General features: G+C 37.2%; 1 protein-coding gene across 3 annotated transcripts in view; it reads left to right on the top strand.

Annotated features, from left to right (window-relative positions):
- Nucleotides 1–19347, top strand: part of FAP (fibroblast activation protein alpha) — a 71817-nt gene that overhangs the window by 40022 nt on the left and 12448 nt on the right. For all 3 annotated transcript variants that reach the window (XM_009182329.4, XM_003907540.4, XM_003907541.4), the window contains 7 exons: nucleotides 1876–1929; nucleotides 3626–3750; nucleotides 7742–7789; nucleotides 12740–12838; nucleotides 13321–13390; nucleotides 14124–14318; nucleotides 19055–19109. In XM_009182329.4, the coding sequence (XP_009180593.1) occupies nucleotides 1876–1929; nucleotides 3626–3750; nucleotides 7742–7789; nucleotides 12740–12838; nucleotides 13321–13390; nucleotides 14124–14318; nucleotides 19055–19109 (646 nt within the window). The remainder of the gene's footprint in view (nucleotides 1–1875; nucleotides 1930–3625; nucleotides 3751–7741; nucleotides 7790–12739; nucleotides 12839–13320; nucleotides 13391–14123; nucleotides 14319–19054; nucleotides 19110–19347) is intronic.

Here is a 19347-nt window from a genome sequence, read left to right as displayed (position 1 = left end):
ATTATTTATAACAGCTATCATTTATGGAGCAATTACTGTGTACCAGATACTGTAAAGTAGAAATGGTTATCCTAAGTTTGCAGATGAGAAAAGGGATACTCATAAAATTTAATTAACTTGGCCAAAGGCCACAGTTAGTTAGTAGCAGACTAAGATTCAATCCTAAAGCATTAAATCTAAGGCTGTTATTGTTAACCTGAACATAGGACTGCTTTCTTACAGTTCTTTCCTCTTCAGTCCATTCTGCATACTATTTAAATAAACCATCTTCAAATAATCATTTATGATAAAACTGCTCTAATCACAAAAGTATACTTTCTTTCTATAATTTCTAATACAATGTGCATCTAGGGATCCTCTCTTAGTACTGAAAATCTGCCCACTATTAGCTGAAATTCTAGGAGCAAAAAGGTGAGGACCATTAGTCCAGGCTCATGGAATAAAAGCCTGTCAGAAATCTATTATCAATCTTTGGAATTCTTTGAAAGGAGGGTAAAGGTGTTTGGACTTTCTTTGGAGCAGCCATTAAAATCACTAGAGTAAAGGGAAGGGACATGCTCAAAACTGGTGGGAGATTCATTTCAGACATGATGTGTTGAGGAGGTGGGGAAAAACTGAAGGCGGAGAGCCCCAGCTCTGGTCATAAGAGACTTGGACTAGAATAGTGGCAATGCAGTAGATGCACTGAGGACAAAACTGCACCTCCTTCTTTGTTTGCGTCCTTAGCACTTAGCACAGCGCCTGACACAGAGGAGATCAACACACATTATCTAAATGGAAGAGAGAGCAGAATAGACAGTAAAGACAGATGGAGGCTAAACAGGACTGGCGAAGGGAGACTGTCTGGGAAAAGAGAGAGAAAAGAGACAAACTGGACCCAGCTGCAAGGGTTAGAGAGGGAGACAATCAGGGAAGCTTCCACATAACAAGGAAGCGGCAGGGGGCTGCTGGGGAAAGATCCTGAGTCCTTTATTCACAGATTGTTTGAGATTATGTGGGGAGGGCGAGGGGAAAGGGATGATGGGAGTCACGCAAAGTTACTAAAGATGCATAGAAAGGTGTTAGTTTGGGAGATAAATTTGGTGCTATAAACAAGTTGTATTCCATTGCTTTTTTCTTCTACTTGGTGCTAATAAGATTTTCAAGATACCTAGGACAGAGTGAGAACTGGACTGCCTAATTGTCCTGAGAATTCAATCAAACTTCAGTTATCCCAAACTTTTCACATTCGTGGGGGGAGAATAATGACAGTTTCTGATACTCAGATGAACATACAGCAGAGTGAAAACCACGTCACGAAACTGAATTTCCCACTTCATGGCTATTTTAAGACAGGTTAGAATCAGAACCTGGATACTTAAGTAACACGCATGTTCTCTTCTGACTTGTTTTACATTTGGCTAAATTTACATGCCCTGTGTGTGGTATCCAGTGTGATATCCTCAATTTGTAGCAAACCTATCTATTGACAGGGTTTCTATAAAATAAATTCAAGGTATGTTCAGAATCACAGATAAAATTAAATAACATAGTACAGAGAAACAGGTAAACTGTTCTTAATCATGGAAAAGGCAAAGTATGATATTAATACAATTTCCTAGTTAATTTGCATGGCTCATAATGAATCAGAATATAACATACCTGTAATAAAAACAGTATTCAGCATAATTGAATCTTCCTCTGATGATTTGGAAGTCAGAATAAACACGCAAAGTTCAGGTTATTAACAGCAGTTATTTGTGTACCTAAGCACCAATTAATAAATAGTTTCATTAGATGAATGCTTACCTATATTGATACTATATTAGTATTAATACTAACAATTCTATTATCACTTATTTATCAATACTTAATAATTTCTGAATATATTTTCAGGTTTTATTCTAGCAATGAATTTGAAGATTACCCTGGAAGAAGAAACATCTACAGGTAATTTATGTCCATTCATTCTGTTATTTCTGTATATTGACATTTTAATATAAAAAGTCATCATCTCCAGGAGATGGAAAATATTTTTAAATTGTGGCACGTAATAAAAATTATTTATGAATTGAGAGAAAACATTTGGAGAATGTTGTATACTACATCAGTATAAAAAACACACACTCTCAAAATGTTAGCCAATTCAAAGTATTTGTTTTCAAAAGGAAAAAACAAGAAATTCTAATGCTCATATAAATACTAAATACTATTTTGGTACTAAACACTTTAACTACATATAGTTAAATTGAGGACATTTCTTTATTTAACACACATTTGCTGAATACCCAGTATGAACCAGGCATTGTTTTTATTCTGATAATATGTGATTTCCTTCACTCTGGCTCACTTTGGCACCACCCATCCCTGTCCCTATATTAGTGCTTAAATTCAGTCCAGTTGTCCCCTTGATGACTGAAATGGTGCCCTCGACAGCCCTTTCTGGATGTGAAAAGGAAAGCGATAGTTACTACATGCCAGTAGTCTATTATATGCCAGGCACCTTTTAATCTGACTTACATATGTAATTTCATTTAATTCCTACAGCACTATGAGGCAGGTAATGTTGTTGGAGCCAGGATTTGTACCTGGGCATGCTGATCTCTGAGCCCTTGCTGTTAACTGCCTGCCTAATGTTTCCAAGGTCACACCCAAATAGGGACATATGCTAACATATTAACCCTAACAGAGGAAATAAGAAACTTGCCCTCTGTCATATTTCTCTGTTTCCTCCTGGATCGTGATCTTACTTTATGCGTGAAGAAGAATCACTCTCTGGGTCCAGCAATGTCTCTGGCCTGGCCACTCTCTGCCATGCCCAAGGCAAAGTCAGGGACAGCAGCAGAAGAAACTCAGAGGTGGCACAGGAGACCCTGACAGCCACCATGGGGTCCTGACCTGTCCAGACCCTAGCATGACATCATCTAAACTCCTCCACATGGAATTCTGATTCTGAGGGTGTAGGATAAGGTCCCTGAGTTTGTATATTGAAGCCAATCACTCTGTTCAGGAACCACACAGATGACTCTGCAGAGTGAGTGTGGGGGCAATGTGGGCAGGACAGATTGGCTTGTGTAGACTGTGTGGAGGGGGCATTCCTAGCCTGAGTTTCCACGAGCCCAAATTTCCTGCTGAAAGGAATGAAGGCATAGGAGGCACTTAGAATTGTCATTTCTTATTTCTAATTTGCCTATTATTAATTTACCCTTCCTGATATATGGTAAGAACAGGGACTCTTTCTTGGTAATACTGCCAGATTTTCCTTCTATGTTTTGCCATGGGGTGGAAACAGAGAGATAGGAAGATGAAGAACTATGCATTCCCAAGCACTTTGTAAAGTGTAAAAGATGAATGGTTATGGGAAATGACTACCTCACTGCCATTTGAGGTGTTAGATATTTCTCCCACTCCAGGGAAACCACATAGGGCTTCTTCCTCAAGGTTTGTGCCTATTAAGGCAAAGATGGATCAAAAATCAAGCTACATCAAAATACTGTGATTCCCCTTTACTTTAAATGATATTGGCAACAGAAAAATAGAGTGGGTTTGATGTCAATATGTAAATTAGTCACTTTACATGGAGTAGTACATTTTGATAAATACAATCTCAAAATTTCAGCTTAGTTTTATTTTCATTTCCCTCTAGAATTAGCATTGGAAGCTATCCTCCAAGCAAGAAGTGTGTTACTTGCCATCTAAGGAAAGAAAGGTGCCAATATTACACAGCAAGTTTCAGCGACTACGCCAAGTACTATGCACTTGTCTGCTATGGTAGGTAACGGACCTCACACAAGCACACCATCCCCACGGGCATTGTTGTCATCCTCCTCATCTCTATCTGATCAATTCTTAGCTACAGTTAATGAGCACTTGTTATATGTAAGAATCTTATCTTGTGTTTATAGAAAAAGAAATGAAAGGAGGATAGGAGGGTATTATTATCTTCACTTTTTTGCAGCTGAGGAAACAGAGCTCGGGGAAACAGAGTAACTCGCCAAAGGTCCACACTGCGGCTAAGCATCAGCCAGGATTGAAGCAAGGGTCTGTTGCCTCTAAGTCTCATGCTCTCAACCACCGCATTCCACAGCACTAAGATTGCATGCAGAGGCAACCTATCAGCTAGGCTTCGCAGGATGTGAGCAATAGCAATAAAAGAAATGTTCTCTGATAAAATGGTTGCTGGACTCTCGGCCCCCTTCTCCCAGAGAAATATCAAACTCTCACAGCCAGGGGAATGGACAAAGGCTTAGAAACCTGAGATCCCCACCTCGGAGGTCAATCATTCCTCAAACTGTAATTTCAATGGGGATAGAAAATGAACCTTTGTCACTCAAGATGTCCTTTCTAAATTTGGAAAACATCTTGAGTAATACATTCAAATATAACAAGCCATAAGTAAGAAAATCTACGAAACATTTCCTGATTGTTTAGGACATACGTACATTTAATGAATAATTTCTACCCATACAATTTTATTTTATGCACAACCTTTTATCTATATCTTGAGCATGTGGCAAACAATAAAACAGGTTAGGTTAAGAGGCCAATATAGATCAATGAAATATACTGGAGTCTAAGTCATTATGGAGATTTGGAAAACTGACTTGGGAATCTCTAATTCTCCAATCTCTGTCACCTCCCCCAGCTTATTCCTAATTTGGAGCTGGGAGTTAGAGTACTTGGAAAAAGGTATTACAAAATGTATACTACCCTCCTATTTTAGTATCAGCTCCCCTGGTGGGGGTATGTGGCTTAAAGAACAAATGGAATCTTTGGCTGCTTGATATCCCGGTTCAGTTGCAGAGGCCCTGAAGATCCCATAAAGGGAACCAGAGTGAAGGCTACCCTAACATGCCACTTCCCTCAGTCCAGCCACCTGGCCGCTGAACCTGAGCTGCAGGTCATTTGACTATGTGGACATGAATAAGCATTTTAACCCAAATGCTCCCTTCAAGATAGCACAAAGATGTCAGTTTGAAATAACACTTTCATAAAATGTTTGGTCAGTGGCATCTTTGAAATGTCAAGAGATTGTTGTTCATGACCATATGTGCTGATTGTGGTTACTGACATTTAAAGGTATGCATTAAACGTCCCTCTCAAGTTCTATGCAACATTTTTCAACCTAAGCTATGTATTTATGCAACATAGATTGAAAGCTTACATGCCAGGCACATAGTATCATTGAGCTAACCATACTGAGTCATCTGTTTATCTATCTTTTTCTTCGAGAAGGCAGGGGCTACTTTCTTTTAATCTTTGTATTTCTAAGACCAAGAAGAATGTCTAATACATAATAGACATTCAATGCTTGTGGAATTAACATAGATATGAGGTAATATTGCCGTCCCTTGCAAAGTCTACAAAAAAACTGGTTTTATACTGATGTATTTGCTGATGAATGCATCAGTGACACTACATTTACATCCATGCATTTATATGTGTATGCATTCTGCATTTGTATAATGCTTTAATGTTTTTGGAAGGCACTATCTCACATTTTATATTAGTTTGTCTTCCTAATATATACTTGAGCCTGTGTGCCCACTGAAGAGATGAAGAATAAAAGCCTAAGCTCTCATCAAAAGTTGGTGGAAGAGTCCTTTCTAGAACTTGAATCGCCTGACTTTTCCACCACTCACTCTTCCTCGGCAGTATGGTAATTTCCCATTTAGCAAAAAATATACTGTGTGGGAAGCATCACATCGTCTGGTGTTTTTGAAGCTCCAGTAAAATGAGTCACTGCGCCATCATAGGAAAAACCTTGAAATCTTTCCCTTCGGGACTAAGAGTAAAGCCTCATTATGTAACTTCAAACTCTCCCGAGGGATGGTTAGTAAGTCCCAGATGATAGGATCAAAACAGGTAAAATCATATCGATGATGCTGATGGAACAAAAGCATGCAAGGTAGGCTTCTCAAGGATTGATGTTTAGGCCACTAGGATCACACCTTCCGTCCAGTGTCAAATGCAGTCAGTCATTTATTTATCTCATTTTTTAGGCAAAAAAAAAAAAGATGTGCAAGTTTCCGTTATTGAAACTACACACCCACGAAAATTCCACAGGGTAGATGCTGGTTGATTAGACTCTAGAAATTTATATTCATGTCTCATTTCTTTGCACTCTGGCTGAAAATATAATATGTGTGTTTGTCCTTTTTCATAACTTTGATGAAAAACTGGCCAAAATGAAAATCTCTGCAATAACATTCTATAAAATTCTGAGATTCCACACAGGAACTTTTGGGTCTTGAGGGAGCCTAATAAATACTATCCTTTTTCCTCATTTCCAGATTAGACTAGGATTCAAGCAGGAAACCAAAATATTATCTTTATTACTTGTAAAGGCTAGTTGGAAAATGTGGTAAAGCTGTGTGGTTTCCCAATATTGCATCCCAGAATTATATTTACACAAATACGGGTATGACAGGGCAGCCACCATCTTCCTCCATGGGGCTTGGCACTGGCACAGGTACAGCACCGAGGAACAGATCAAAAGCATGTTCTCTGCAGGCAGAAAGATGCCAGAAGCAAGACAGAAGGAGCAACTCATACCCAAGTCTTCTCAGAACTCTACAAAAAATTCATTTCTCCTCTGCTTTGCATGGGCCAAGCATGCTACTCTAATGGGTTCCCTCCACATAGAAGGTAGCATCCTCACCCTATCTGGCGGGGGGCAAATGAACATGTACCTCCAACCTCCACATTTGTTGCTTTTAACCTACTAACGGAGCAAATTTATGCTTAAAAGATTTATTTCCAGACATTATTTGATCCTGTATTTCAAGTAAGGAATAATTCGTTTTTAATTATTTGTATATCTTGCTAAAAATGGCCAGTTTCTGCATAGAGAAGCTGAATGCATGTTGGAATATGTAGTGGACACTGGTGTGCCAGCCAGATCCCTTCATCCCCATCTTCAGGACTGACTCAGTCATTTCTTCAGCTATGAGAGTGCTAGTGGCTGACAGCTTACAGCTGAACAGCCCCCTAACCCTAACTCCCCCCAACACACTGGAGTTTTCTCTTCTCCCAGGCCACATCCAATGACTGCTCCATGCTAGGGGGTAAAGGCCGGCCTTGTTGCCACATTGGAGACGATTCTACAAGCCATCTAGGAGTCTCCATGTGACAGCAGTGACATCTACCTTCCTCCCCTGCCCCATTCTTCCTCCTCTTCCCCCACAAGTGTGCATCCCAATACCACCCCCACAAACCTCCTTCCAGGACTGCTTCCCAGGGACCTGCCACAGCATATTTTAAAAGGAAGTGTATCTCATATAGATTTCTGCATGTATTACCGCATGGAAGAAATACTAGATTTTACCCATCTCAATAAGCTGAACATTGAACCAAGAAACCAGATTGAAAATACAATCTGGGTACTGGTGAAGGTTGTTTGATAATAAAGACACAGCCAAAACTGGCCCAATACAGCATGACATCTTCCCAGAAGGCCATTTGTCACTGCAGCTTCTGGGGTGCATTTGTGTAATTAGATATTAACGATTCAGGATTAGTCTTGGAAAAGTGCACAGGCGAGGCCTCTCTCACAGCTGTTCTTTGAGTGAGCTTTGATCTCATGTATTGTTTAAATGTAACTTAAAAGTGATGTTTTCTTCTCTGTGGGGAAAAAAATAGCTGCAGAATTAAAAGATGTACTGGCACTTGACACTAATCACAAATACTACCAGCAGCCCGTCTTGAAAACAAAGTGTTATTTTAACACTAAGCCATGATTTTGTTTTCATCCTGCACACAGGCCCAGGCATCCCCATTTCCACCCTTCATGACGGACGCACTGATCAAGGTACTCTCTCTTGCATGCTATTTATCTTGTCTCAAGTAATCCTGAACTCTCTGCGATGCTCCGCAAGAGAAAGCAGGACAGTTTCTCCACACCACCAAGGGAACTGCGGTGGAATCCTGTTATCACACCACTTATTATTGCACAGATTTGGATATTATTTGGGTCAAACAAGGTCCTATGAAATTTAATAATTCTTTGCAGTGAGAACCTGGCATAACACAGATGAGTTATATCAGAGGGTTTAATTCTATCTTCTCCAATCAGCCTTATAAAAAGCACAGATTAGAATTGGGAAAAAACTTAGCACATTCAGTACGATCTTCCTTCCAAAATAGAATTTCTAGTTTTTTTTTTTGTTTTTTTTTTTTTTGCTCAGGGGGTTGGGGGTAGGGGGTTGTTTGTGTGTGTGTGTGTGTGTGTGTGTGTGTGTGTGTGTGTGTGGTAACATCCCAAACCGGAAACAAATTCTACGTGTAACTTCTTCAGTTCAGAGCAGAGGGTGACTGTCACGCCAGCTTTTTTTGTTTTAACAGCTACATCACATTGTTGCCACGTATGAACGCCCTGAAATTTGGAGGCTCTTTCCATTTTCAACTGCTATCAAGACAGTCCTTCTCTATCCTGTATTTGTGATATTGGTTCAAAATAGTTCACATCTCAAAGACCACTGGTTTTGCTCTCAACAGAGTTGTCCGAGTGTCTAATTGCTCTGATACTCTCCTGCTGGCTCTCCATTATCTTTTGATTTACTATTAAACAACATTATAGGGTTGGAGTTGTTGGAGGCCAGGGACAATGAGGCAGTTGCCACTTTCTTCAGCACTCATGCCTGCGATTGCTCCTGGACAGCTTTGGTGACAAGTCAGGAGACTGCCTTGGGATTAGTTTGGCTGTCAGCTCAATGGCTCAAGTATAGGTGAAAATAATGAGAAAAAAAACCAGAATCAATTTGGGAACTCTGGACAGGACAGGCATTGTGATAATGGGACTGTGAATTTAGTTTCATTTTAAGATTTTTTTTTAAACCTTGTGTCTAATAAGGAAATACTTGTAAGAATAACGATTATGTTTCTTAATTTGACCATCTCGGCCAGTGAAATGGATTTCAAGTCGACAACGTTTTGTTTTAATAGAAATCACCATCAGTGTATAATTCCCATTTTATCAAGACTCAAAATAATAGCCAGCCTTTCTTTTTCCATAGCATGGATTTCTACTTTCTTGAGATCCTTCTTAGATTCCTGGCAGATCTCTGTACTGATTTTGAAGTTCCTTTATTTCACTCACTATTTACAAAATAGGTACATCCTCAGATATGTCAGATGTAATTAAATAAGTGCTAACTGAAAAAACAGAATTCAAATTCTTTCAGAGCACAGTTCCACAACTTACCTAATGTGAAATTATTCTCCTATGTTCATTATAAATACAGATTCCTAGGCCTTCCCCAAAGATTTTAATATGGTATATCTTAAGTTATGCTTGGAAGTTTGTATTTTTGATAGTAAATGTTCAACTGCTGTTTTGGAGCAGATGCTGTGTCTCTTGTTTACATCGCATTTGGTGTCAGCAATCTCATTTAAAAATATGTATGGAACTTCTACCACATTAAGCCAGGCACTGTGCTAGGTCCTGGATCTATCTATAAAATAAAGAGATACTGGGTTAGACGATGTCCTTGTCCTCAAGGAGGTTATAGATGAGTAGGGAATATGAACATGGAAATGAGCAGTTACAATACAGTGGGGTAAGTTCTAAGATAGGGGAACTACAGAAAGCCTGGAAGCCCACAGGAAGAGCAGCTCATCTGAGTTTGGGGGATTAGGAAATGTTTACTAATGATAGCTACCACAAGCCCAAGACTCATGAATATGAAGTAGGTGTTGATGCTGTTTGGATGATTGGCTTGATAATGGTTTTTTACTGAGATAGAGGATTCACTGTGGAGATCAGGTTTTGGAAGGATGATGAATTTTGTTTTAAATGTTGAGCTTGAGGCACTGATGGGATGTCTAAGTGGAGCTGCTCTGTAATGACATCATTTTGGATCTGGATGTCAGAAGATCAGTTTGGACTGAAGATACTGATGAAACTCATTAGTTTATGGAGCGTGTGGTAACTAAGGCCTTGGAAGTGGATGGCATGAGCAGAGTGACAATACAAGAGTGGATAGGGTTAGCGGGGAGTGAGCCTACAACAAAACTGTGTGGAACATCAACACTTGAGAAATGGAAGGAGAAAAATGAGCCTGGAGAGGAGACCAAGAAGGAACAGAAGGAGGGGAATAAACTTGAGAGTATGGTATTGTGGAAAGCAGGGGAGGAGAAGAACTCAAGGAGGAGGAAATAATCATCCGTGCCAGATGCTGCAGAGAGTGAAGGAAGACTTGCTCTAAATTAATGGACTTAGCAAGAGGGAGATTGACATTAGCTTGGTCAGAGCCATTTCAGTGGAGCAGTGGAGGTGGAAGCCAGATTAAAGCAAAATTAGGTCTGCATAAGTAAGTTTAAAAAAAAAAAAAAAAAGCAGTATTTCCAGTTGGCCTGAGTGTGATGAGAAGAGGGGATTGGTGGGATGATGGCTGTAAAAAGTTGATGTAGGTTTAATTTTGGTTTTGAAAGAGGATAAACATTTGATTATGAGTGAATGTTGATAGAGGAAATCAGGAGAAAAAATGGAATGAAAACATAGAGGAGGGAGGTCCCTAAGAAGTTGAGAAAGGATGAAGATCAGAGACAGATAAGAGGATTAATCTCTTGTGATGTGATGGGAGAGAATAAAGAAATTGTTGGTATAATTGTATGAAAGTTGGAACACAGTGAAATGGCTTCCTTTTCCCTGCAAAGAGGGGGAGGGTTATTTGAACATAGCGGGTAGTACTTGAACCAGATTCTGTGGGAATCCAGAAGAGCTGGAATTGACAGGGAGGGCCCAGTTAAAGCTTAGTTGCTTTCGGCACAGAAAATGCTCATTAAAATTAACTAATTCATGACAGGCCCTTATTAATCAGCCTTTCCATGGATTCTTCCCATAATTAAATTAATGAGCAATGTGGGATTTTAAAATGATTCAAACAGAAATCAAGTATAAGGTCCATCACTGTTATAACTCAATTTCATCACAATGAAGAGCCTACAAATACATGTGGAGCAGATACTACATGCCAGATACTAGGTGCTGTGTGTGCTTGGTACTGAGTATACAGTGATGGATGAAAGAAAGTAAAAGGTATAGTCTGACCTGTACTCCCCTTGCTAGGTTATAGGTTTTTAATGCACAGCCTTACTGAGAAGCCCACCTGCCAACTCTCACTCTCCCCACTGCCCCCTGTGAGATTCTGTTTGTGCTCCAAGAGGTGGAAAAATTGCCCACTCACTATCCATAAAAATGCAACTCTGAACCCTAAAAGCATTTAGATTAAATTTGGCATTTCATTAAGCCATGTATCAGAAAAGTTCAGGAGCTAAGAACAGAACAGAGAAAGAGTCAAAGCCATAAGCACGTGACAACACCCGGATACTGTCTCCCACTTCCAGTGCTTGTGGTAAAATAATACAAATAGTAATCAGTCAATCAATCAGCCACTCTGTGCACTTGATCCACACAGGAGTCTATTTATCCATGGCAGCTCCACACATAGAATCCACGCAAGAATGAAGGGTTGGCTCTACTGTACTTAGAATTGTGTATTCATTTTACTTTTTTGGTTTTAACTTTTAAGGTGTCACAAGTATCTCTTCCCTGATGGATTACCCAAAGTTAATGTGAAATTCATTATGTATCTTATACAAATCATACCCAAAACATCTATACTTGTGCTAAGATTAAATATAACATGTTGGAGCAAAATGCCATGAGTATATGAAAACTGAGAGTTACAAGAGAAGTGGTTTGGCAAACTTAGTATAGTTACAAGCACTCCTCCAGCTCTCTCTCTTCAGAGACCACTCTTTCAAAAAGGCATAAAAACAAGAAGTCCATGGACATCTTTTGTAGCAATAAATATACCTCACAAGTCATCCAGCCCCTCTTTTAAAATATAAAGCTAAAACTCCACATACTATTTGAAAGACTAACTTTTCCCTAGAAAATGCTGATGTCAATCCCAAGTTCAAAATAAAGTCTATAAAAAGCCCTCTATTGCTAGAAACCTATTTGCATGTATTACCAATCTACAGATTCAAGAGATCAATGGATTTCTTCCTTTTCAAATATTAAAGTGTGAAATATAACTGAGCTGAAGTATAAATAGCAGGTTTTAGATTTTTTAAAGATTTAAGACAGAGAAAGAGCATAGTGTGTGTGTGTATACACAATATATATTGTTGTCTTACTCAGATATATCACTACCTTGAGAGAAAGGATCTGAAAGAATAGCATACACAATAATTCAATTTCCAGAAAAAGGAGAATGTCCTATATTAATCAAGTACAACAGGAAAGTGTAAGAAAGAAAGATTTTAAAAATCACAGAAATAATATTCAACTTTACACATTAAAAATTAAAAAACAAATTTTGAAATTACACAATTAATTATTTTAAATTTGAGGCCCCAGTAATCCAGATTGTATTTCCACTACATTTTTTTTAGTATATGATAAAATAAATATCACCTGCTTAGGTCATGGCTTTAAACTTAAAAACAAAACAGTTTTAGATGGGAAAACGTGATTGAATAAACATCGTTGCTCCTGTGATCTTGCTCAAAATGTGTTTTGATGCTGTTAGAATTAGTTAAAGACACAGTGATTAAAATGTGATGTCCTTCCTAAAGGCTGATTATGGTCTAAAGGCTGATTATAAATACATTTGTCAATATGAAACGTCACTTCTTAAGCAAGCTTTTCACAGTTTCAGTTTCACCCATATTGAAGTCAAAGGAATTTTAAGGGAAAAAATTGTTTATGAAAATACTATTGATTAAAAATGAACATTTAACTTTTTTTCAGAAATTAAAATCCTGGAAGAAAACAAGGAATTGGAAAATGCTTTGAAAAATATCCAGCTGCCTAAAGAGGAAATTAAGAAACTTGAAGTAGATGAAATTAGTAAGATCTTTTAAAAACTTCTCGTTTATAGATATGAAGCTGAGCAATTTTCTTGCTTTTAAAAAAGCATAGGGTGAACGTTACAGTGTAAATTCTGTGATCTATTAATATTACAGGATTTCATTTAAAATAATGTTATGGTAACAATTTTTAGTTTTACTAAATGTCTTTAATATGTTTGTAAACATGGCTGATCTTATACATTTTCAATAGCTTCCTTTCCACATTGACATTTTTCAAAAAGAGCTTATCTAATTTTCATTTTAAAATGTGTCCTTCTAGAACAAATAGTAATTCAAGATTTCTAGTCATTTATACATTTAACACAAAAATTTAATAAAAGTTACTTTCAATATATCCTCAATTCTTAACAATTTAGTAGTTGAAAATTGATTTTATGGCATATATTGCTATTAAAGATAATAAATGATGCTATGAGTACTGTGGAATGAAGATTTTTCTCCTTTTTTTTTTCCTCAAAGCTTTATGGTACAAGATGATTCTTCCTCCTCAATTTGACAGATCAAAGAAGTATCCCTTGCTAATTCAAGTGTATGTAATATTTTCTTTGGTGTAAAAACTATTTACTGAAAATATGTTAGATGAAATACACATTTATGAAATAGAATGAACCATTCTCCTTGGTAACAGTTCCTATTGATGCTGTTTTTATATATTCTTCAACTAATCAGAGTAAATAAAATATGGCTATTTAAAATAGATTGAGGAAGTTTTGAGATTTTAGCTGGACTTGCTTGCATTGGCTGTGTTAAATTTCCTTTGTATGGCAATTTGCCGAATGTGTCAGAATACCTTTGAGATAGAGAAATTGCAGCCAAAAAAATATTGTAAATCATCTTCACATCTTATGTAATTGAGTTAGAAATGAAATAAAGGAATAGAATACATTTAGTGGAATCACACCCAAAATCAGTGCTGACCTACACACAATTTGCTTAAAACACCATGCATTTTTTTTAGTATATCTTATGTCTGCTTTTAGCAAGTGGCAGGTGGCAGAAATGACGAAAAACCCACACATATTCCTTGAAATGCCAACCCTAGATGTATCCGTTTTGGGGAATAGGAGAGGCTGTGTCCCAAAACAACTTCCTTGTAGCAAACCTCTGGGAAAAGCCTGGACTCCTCTTGATTTTGAGCCAGTTCTAACGCCATTGTTATTTTATCACATAATTGTACTGGAATTACTAGAAGCAATGCTTGGCCAGGATGGGAAATAGAGTTTTACAAAGAAATCAAAGATTCTTTTTTTTTTTTCCTTTAGGTATGGTGGTCCCTGCAGTCAGAGTGTAAGGTCTGTATTTGCTGTTAATTGGATATCTTATCTTGCAAGTAAGGAAGGGATGGTCATTGCCTTGGTGGATGGTCGAGGAACAGCTTTCCAAGGTGACAAACTCCTGTATGCAGTGTATCGAAAGCTGGGTGTTTATGAAGTTGAAGACCAGATTACAGCTGTCAGGTGAGCACCTTCTCATTCAAGCAGATGTCAACATGCAACAAAAGTCATGCAATCACTATTGTGTTTCTCCATTCTTCATGACTTAATTCTTTTTTTTTTTTTTCTTTTTCTAACTTAGTCTAAAATTATTACTAATCTTACAGGGGTATTTTTGCCAAATGTGAAAAAAAAAAAGTATTCATGGAAGAGCGCTGATAAATGTGTAGAAAAATGATTTCAAGTGCTAAATCACAAATACCCTCTTTTGAAGTGTTGTCATTCATTCTAATATCTTTTAATTTAGTTCCATTTCTTACAATTGATAGAAAAACTTTGAACTCTAATGATGATCTTCAGGGAAACAAATATCTGAATTTGCTCAAGCATTGTGGATTCTACCTCATAAGTTTAGAAATAGCTCAAGATTTTATCAGCACTACATGCTTTTAGATGTCAGGCATTCATTTGGGGTTAAACTTGCTATCAGTCAGCCATTGTAGCATGAAAGTGTTTGCCTATTTTCATTTGACAAAAACAAAGTCATTTTACACAACAGAAATTATAGTATGAAAACATTTAGGGGAAAGACAGATTCATAATCTGATTTCTTCTTCTCAACTACATATACTTTCAACCATGATTTATGGTTCAATCATCTTTTCCTGAAACAGGACTACATAGGCACCAAAATTGTGGCTTTTTTAGAAACATTGTGCAAAAAATTCTTGCAATGTCTCTATAGTTGTTGAATTTCTGTTATTATGTTATGAGTAGGTGAAGCTAGAGAATAATAGTTCGTAAATCTAAAAGGTAGCAGGCTACTTGCACTCTCAGTCATGAATATATACGCATGTGCGGATCTAAAGGTCAAACACTGTTTCACAGGCAAAGAGCAATTTAGAAATTTCTTTAGTACATTTTTTATCTCCTTAATGTCCTTAATACTTAATGATTTCACTGCAACATGCAGAACAAAGATTGTATTTAACAGCCAGGAGCCAGGCCTAGACAACACTTTTTTGTAATTTTGTCTCTAATCAAAGCAGAAGAGTTTAGACTCACAAGTAATTATTTTTAAAAATAGAAAGGTGTCCATAACTCATACATTTTCAAGTGCTTCTTTCATTCTGGGAACACACAAAATGCTCAATAAAAAACAAAGTCTATCTGAGTACGATATAACAAATTAGTAAGTAGGTTACTAACACTAAAATCTGTAGCTATCACTCAATTTCTGGAAGCTCCTTCTTTCTTACGGATTCAGACTTTGGCCTTTCAACTATTCACTTGTTTGGAGGAGATAGTTCAAAGAAAAACCCCACTGAGGTATCAGTTTCTCATATAAAGACTGTAGTGTGCCTTAATGAGAATATTAAGACCATCCTCAGAATTATAGCCTAATTCCATGAGGGACTTATTTTTAGCACCATGGCTTACATCTATTTGCATTTAAACCATGCAATAAACATCAAGGACATGTAATCCTGGTACTACATGAAAACAGAGATGAAAATATGCCTCATCTATAATTTATTTAGATCTTTTCCAAAGCTAAAAGAGCTAAAAAGTGGTTTATTTTGGCATTGGTTAAAAAATCATTGTCTTCATCATCATTATCATCACAACCCATCAGTAACAACAAAATATGTCATTATACTTTTATGCATTTATTTACCACCACAAATGCACCATTTGAACCTAAGAAGAAATAACTTCTTAATATTTTCCTTGGATGAAATGAAATTTTAAACCTGAGCCATGATGTTCAACACAAAGGACACAAAGCCATAAATTCTACCTTCTACTGATTTTCACAGTAATACCAATTTGTCTTTGGCATTTAGAATTGAAGACGGACTAGAGGTGGTAATTGGATACCTTTACTTTCTCTGAGCCATTTTTAGGATGGAATCTGAAGAAAGTCTTCCTGCTGTAGGGAAAACATATGTTCACCCGTATACTCAGCCATTTAACAACATATCAAATATTAATGTTAATACATGCCATTGCAGTACATTCTGTATAAAATTGTGCAATTTGCAATCTCTGTTTTCAATGTGCTTACAATCTGGTAAAAGTAAATAAGCCACCTACACTCTGAAGGGACAACATTGTTGTTAGATCAAACTTTTAGTAAACACCCCAGAGAATATGGGCAGCTGCGTGGACCCATGCAAAGCCTATAAACAACAGTGGAGATGACAGCCAGAGCTGGCCTTGGTTTTTGCTTGAAATCATTCTTATGCAACTGTGAAAAGGAAGCCTTATAATCCAATGCTTTGAGAAAACAAAAGCTAAACAGGATTGATTTAGAATAATAATCCTGGGGATGATTCAATATACCTCCTAAGGAAGTGTTTCAGGAATCAGACACCAAATGCCTGACCTGGGGAATTGAGATTACAATCCTTCTACTGTAGCCCTTAAATTGTCTCTCAGAGAATAAAATTTGTCCCCTGAATCTTTTATAAAATGCAGTCTGGCTAAGCTTTTGACATACCAAAAGAAAATCGTACGTACATATTTGGAAACAACAGTAAATACTACTCAAGGCCAGCAAATAGATTTAAACAAAGCAAAGTAGGGGAAAAAAAGAAGTCATATCATCTTATAACTTCTGTCTATATGAAAGAAAATGCTTCAGAAGAGATGCTTGTGAAGCTACAGACATAAGGGAGACTGGAACCTGCTTTCTTTAGGTTTCTCTTCAAATAGTACATATGTGAGACCCTTAAAACTTTGGTGGTTATAAGGGCAACTTTGCTCATTTGGAGTATATTTGGCGTTTTTGATATTCCCACAACTTTAAAATTTGATATAGCTTGAGGGTTAGTGGTGGGGAAGAATTACATGAGATGAAATTTTCTATCATGCTTTTATAGATGGTATAAATAAGAATATTTCTAAAATAGGATAATAATTGATCACTAGGATTCCAAGTTTACCTTGGCCTCGGGCCATCTTTATGAGAGAAAAGTTATAAAGTTCATCCAGCCTCCAAAATTAGAAAAACATCCTTTTCATTTGTTACTGACATTTTGTTGATATAACCACATTATCAACAGTATTTACAACCCTCTGGGAAACTCTTCATAATTTGAAGGTGAATTTTATAGTGCCTCATTGGTCTGGAAGTGCTGAGATTATCTAGCTAACCTTTAACCTAGTCCTGCCACATTCAGTGTTAATGTTTCATTTCCATGTTAACTATTGCACTACCCTTTCCTGTAAATGTCATCCTTTCAGAATAAACCTAGGAAGAGAGCTGTTAAGAGTTTCCTGTTCCCATGTATCACCTGTTATTTGCTTTTTACCCCAGACGTAAGGTGGTATGATTGCTAGCTTCTGGGAGATCATAAAATCACAATTGACTTTATTTCTCAGAACTGTCTTCAAGCCCTAGTAGCAAGATTTTTTTTTTTAACGAGAAAGTGAACCTTCTCTTCTTTCATTTGGTTTTTGAAGTTTGTGCAAGAATTGCTCAAGTGTCACAATTTGCTGCACATTTTCTCTTCTATACCATGAGCAGCATCCACACAGGTAGCAACTTTCCATTTGCTACTGCATTTCTTCTCTGTAGACTCCTCAGTGTCCTTCAGAATCAGTGTCGGGTAAGCTGTGACTAACGGGGCCTCTTCCCATCTGTTTGTCCCGGGCATTTGCCCAACTCCTCTGTGCATCGGAAACGTGCATGTTGAATCAATGCAAGAGCGAAATGGTTGCTGTGAAATCCCTTTAAGAAACTACATTATTCAAGTAATGAAAATCACTCAGTTCTACTTCCAGAGAAGAACTGATGAGGAAGGTCACTAACAGTAATTGAATGGAACAAGAAGATAGTATTTTTCTGGGACTGTATGTCTCCCTTTGGTCTTCTCCCCTCCTTCCTGTTACTGTTGCATACAGTGTTTACTGCAATGGCTGATCCAGTTTGCTACATTCCACTCCGGCTTCTGTTTCTCTGAGATTTTCTTGAGTTTTTATGAAATCAATCCGCAGATAAATCACAATTGCTCTAGAACACTAGCCCTCAGGGGAGCATGTTAGAAATTAGCTTGAAACCCTCAATTTTGAGGGTTTCCCATGACTTTTTAAAGGTTGTCCTTCAGTGTAGCCCCTTGCTCCTAAGGAAAGAGTTATTATCAAAATAGTTTTCAAATGAATGTTCTTCTGGGATGGAGCTAAAAAGGAATTATTTCCATATTCTAAAAGACACATGTAATGACCCCATGCAAGATGAATTGAGGATGCCTAAATATGAAATGGAAGAGAGTTGTGTATTTCTCTCAAATGTCACTCAAAATGAAGTGGTGATTATCAGTAACAACTCAACAAACAATATGATAAGAAATTAATATAATTTAAAGCAGCAAGAACAAAATCCTTCTTTCCGATGGCTGGGGATTTGGAAATTTGGTCCTGCTCGATGGTACTACTACTTCTTGTGTCACTATGACCCCGTATCTTGGCCTCTCTGAGTCTCAGGTATGCCCCCACGATTAGAATACAAGGCCTTATCGCTCTGAGATTACCACTCAATAACTGTACGATAGAGTGTAAGAGAATCCTTTTATCTCTTAGCAGAAAACATGATAATATTATTTTAATTATTTGTAAATGCAGCCTTATTATGCATGTGTTTAAACAAAGAAAATGTAGCGTTTCTATTAAATCTTTGGATTAAATATGCTTGTGTAATGAAGTAAATGTCATGTGTACACACTTAACATTCTAAAAATTTGTTTCTTTTACTTTAGAAAATTCATAGAAATGGGTTTCATTGATGAAAAAAGAATAGCCATATGGGGCTGGGTGAGTTGTTTTATATTTTTTTATGCCTGTTATTCAGTTCAGCAATCATCATTTTCTAAAGTGTTCGTTTAGAAAGTTTCTCATGAAATGTTAATGTTGCAACATAATTTAATCTGTCAATGGAAACAGTCAGTTTGGATAATCTGGGCTTCAAAATGGTGGTTTTAAGTGTTTGTTCCTTTTTTTCAATCTTTTCTTCCCTGTACAGTAAGTTAACTCATAATTAACATATTTTTAC

This window comes from Papio anubis, chromosome 10, assembly GCF_008728515.1.
Source record: "Papio anubis isolate 15944 chromosome 10, Panubis1.0, whole genome shotgun sequence".
NCBI classification, from domain to species: Eukaryota; Metazoa; Chordata; class Mammalia; order Primates; family Cercopithecidae; genus Papio; species Papio anubis.
Note: the sequence above shows the minus strand (reverse complement) of the source record. Positions and strands in the feature narration are given on the sequence as shown.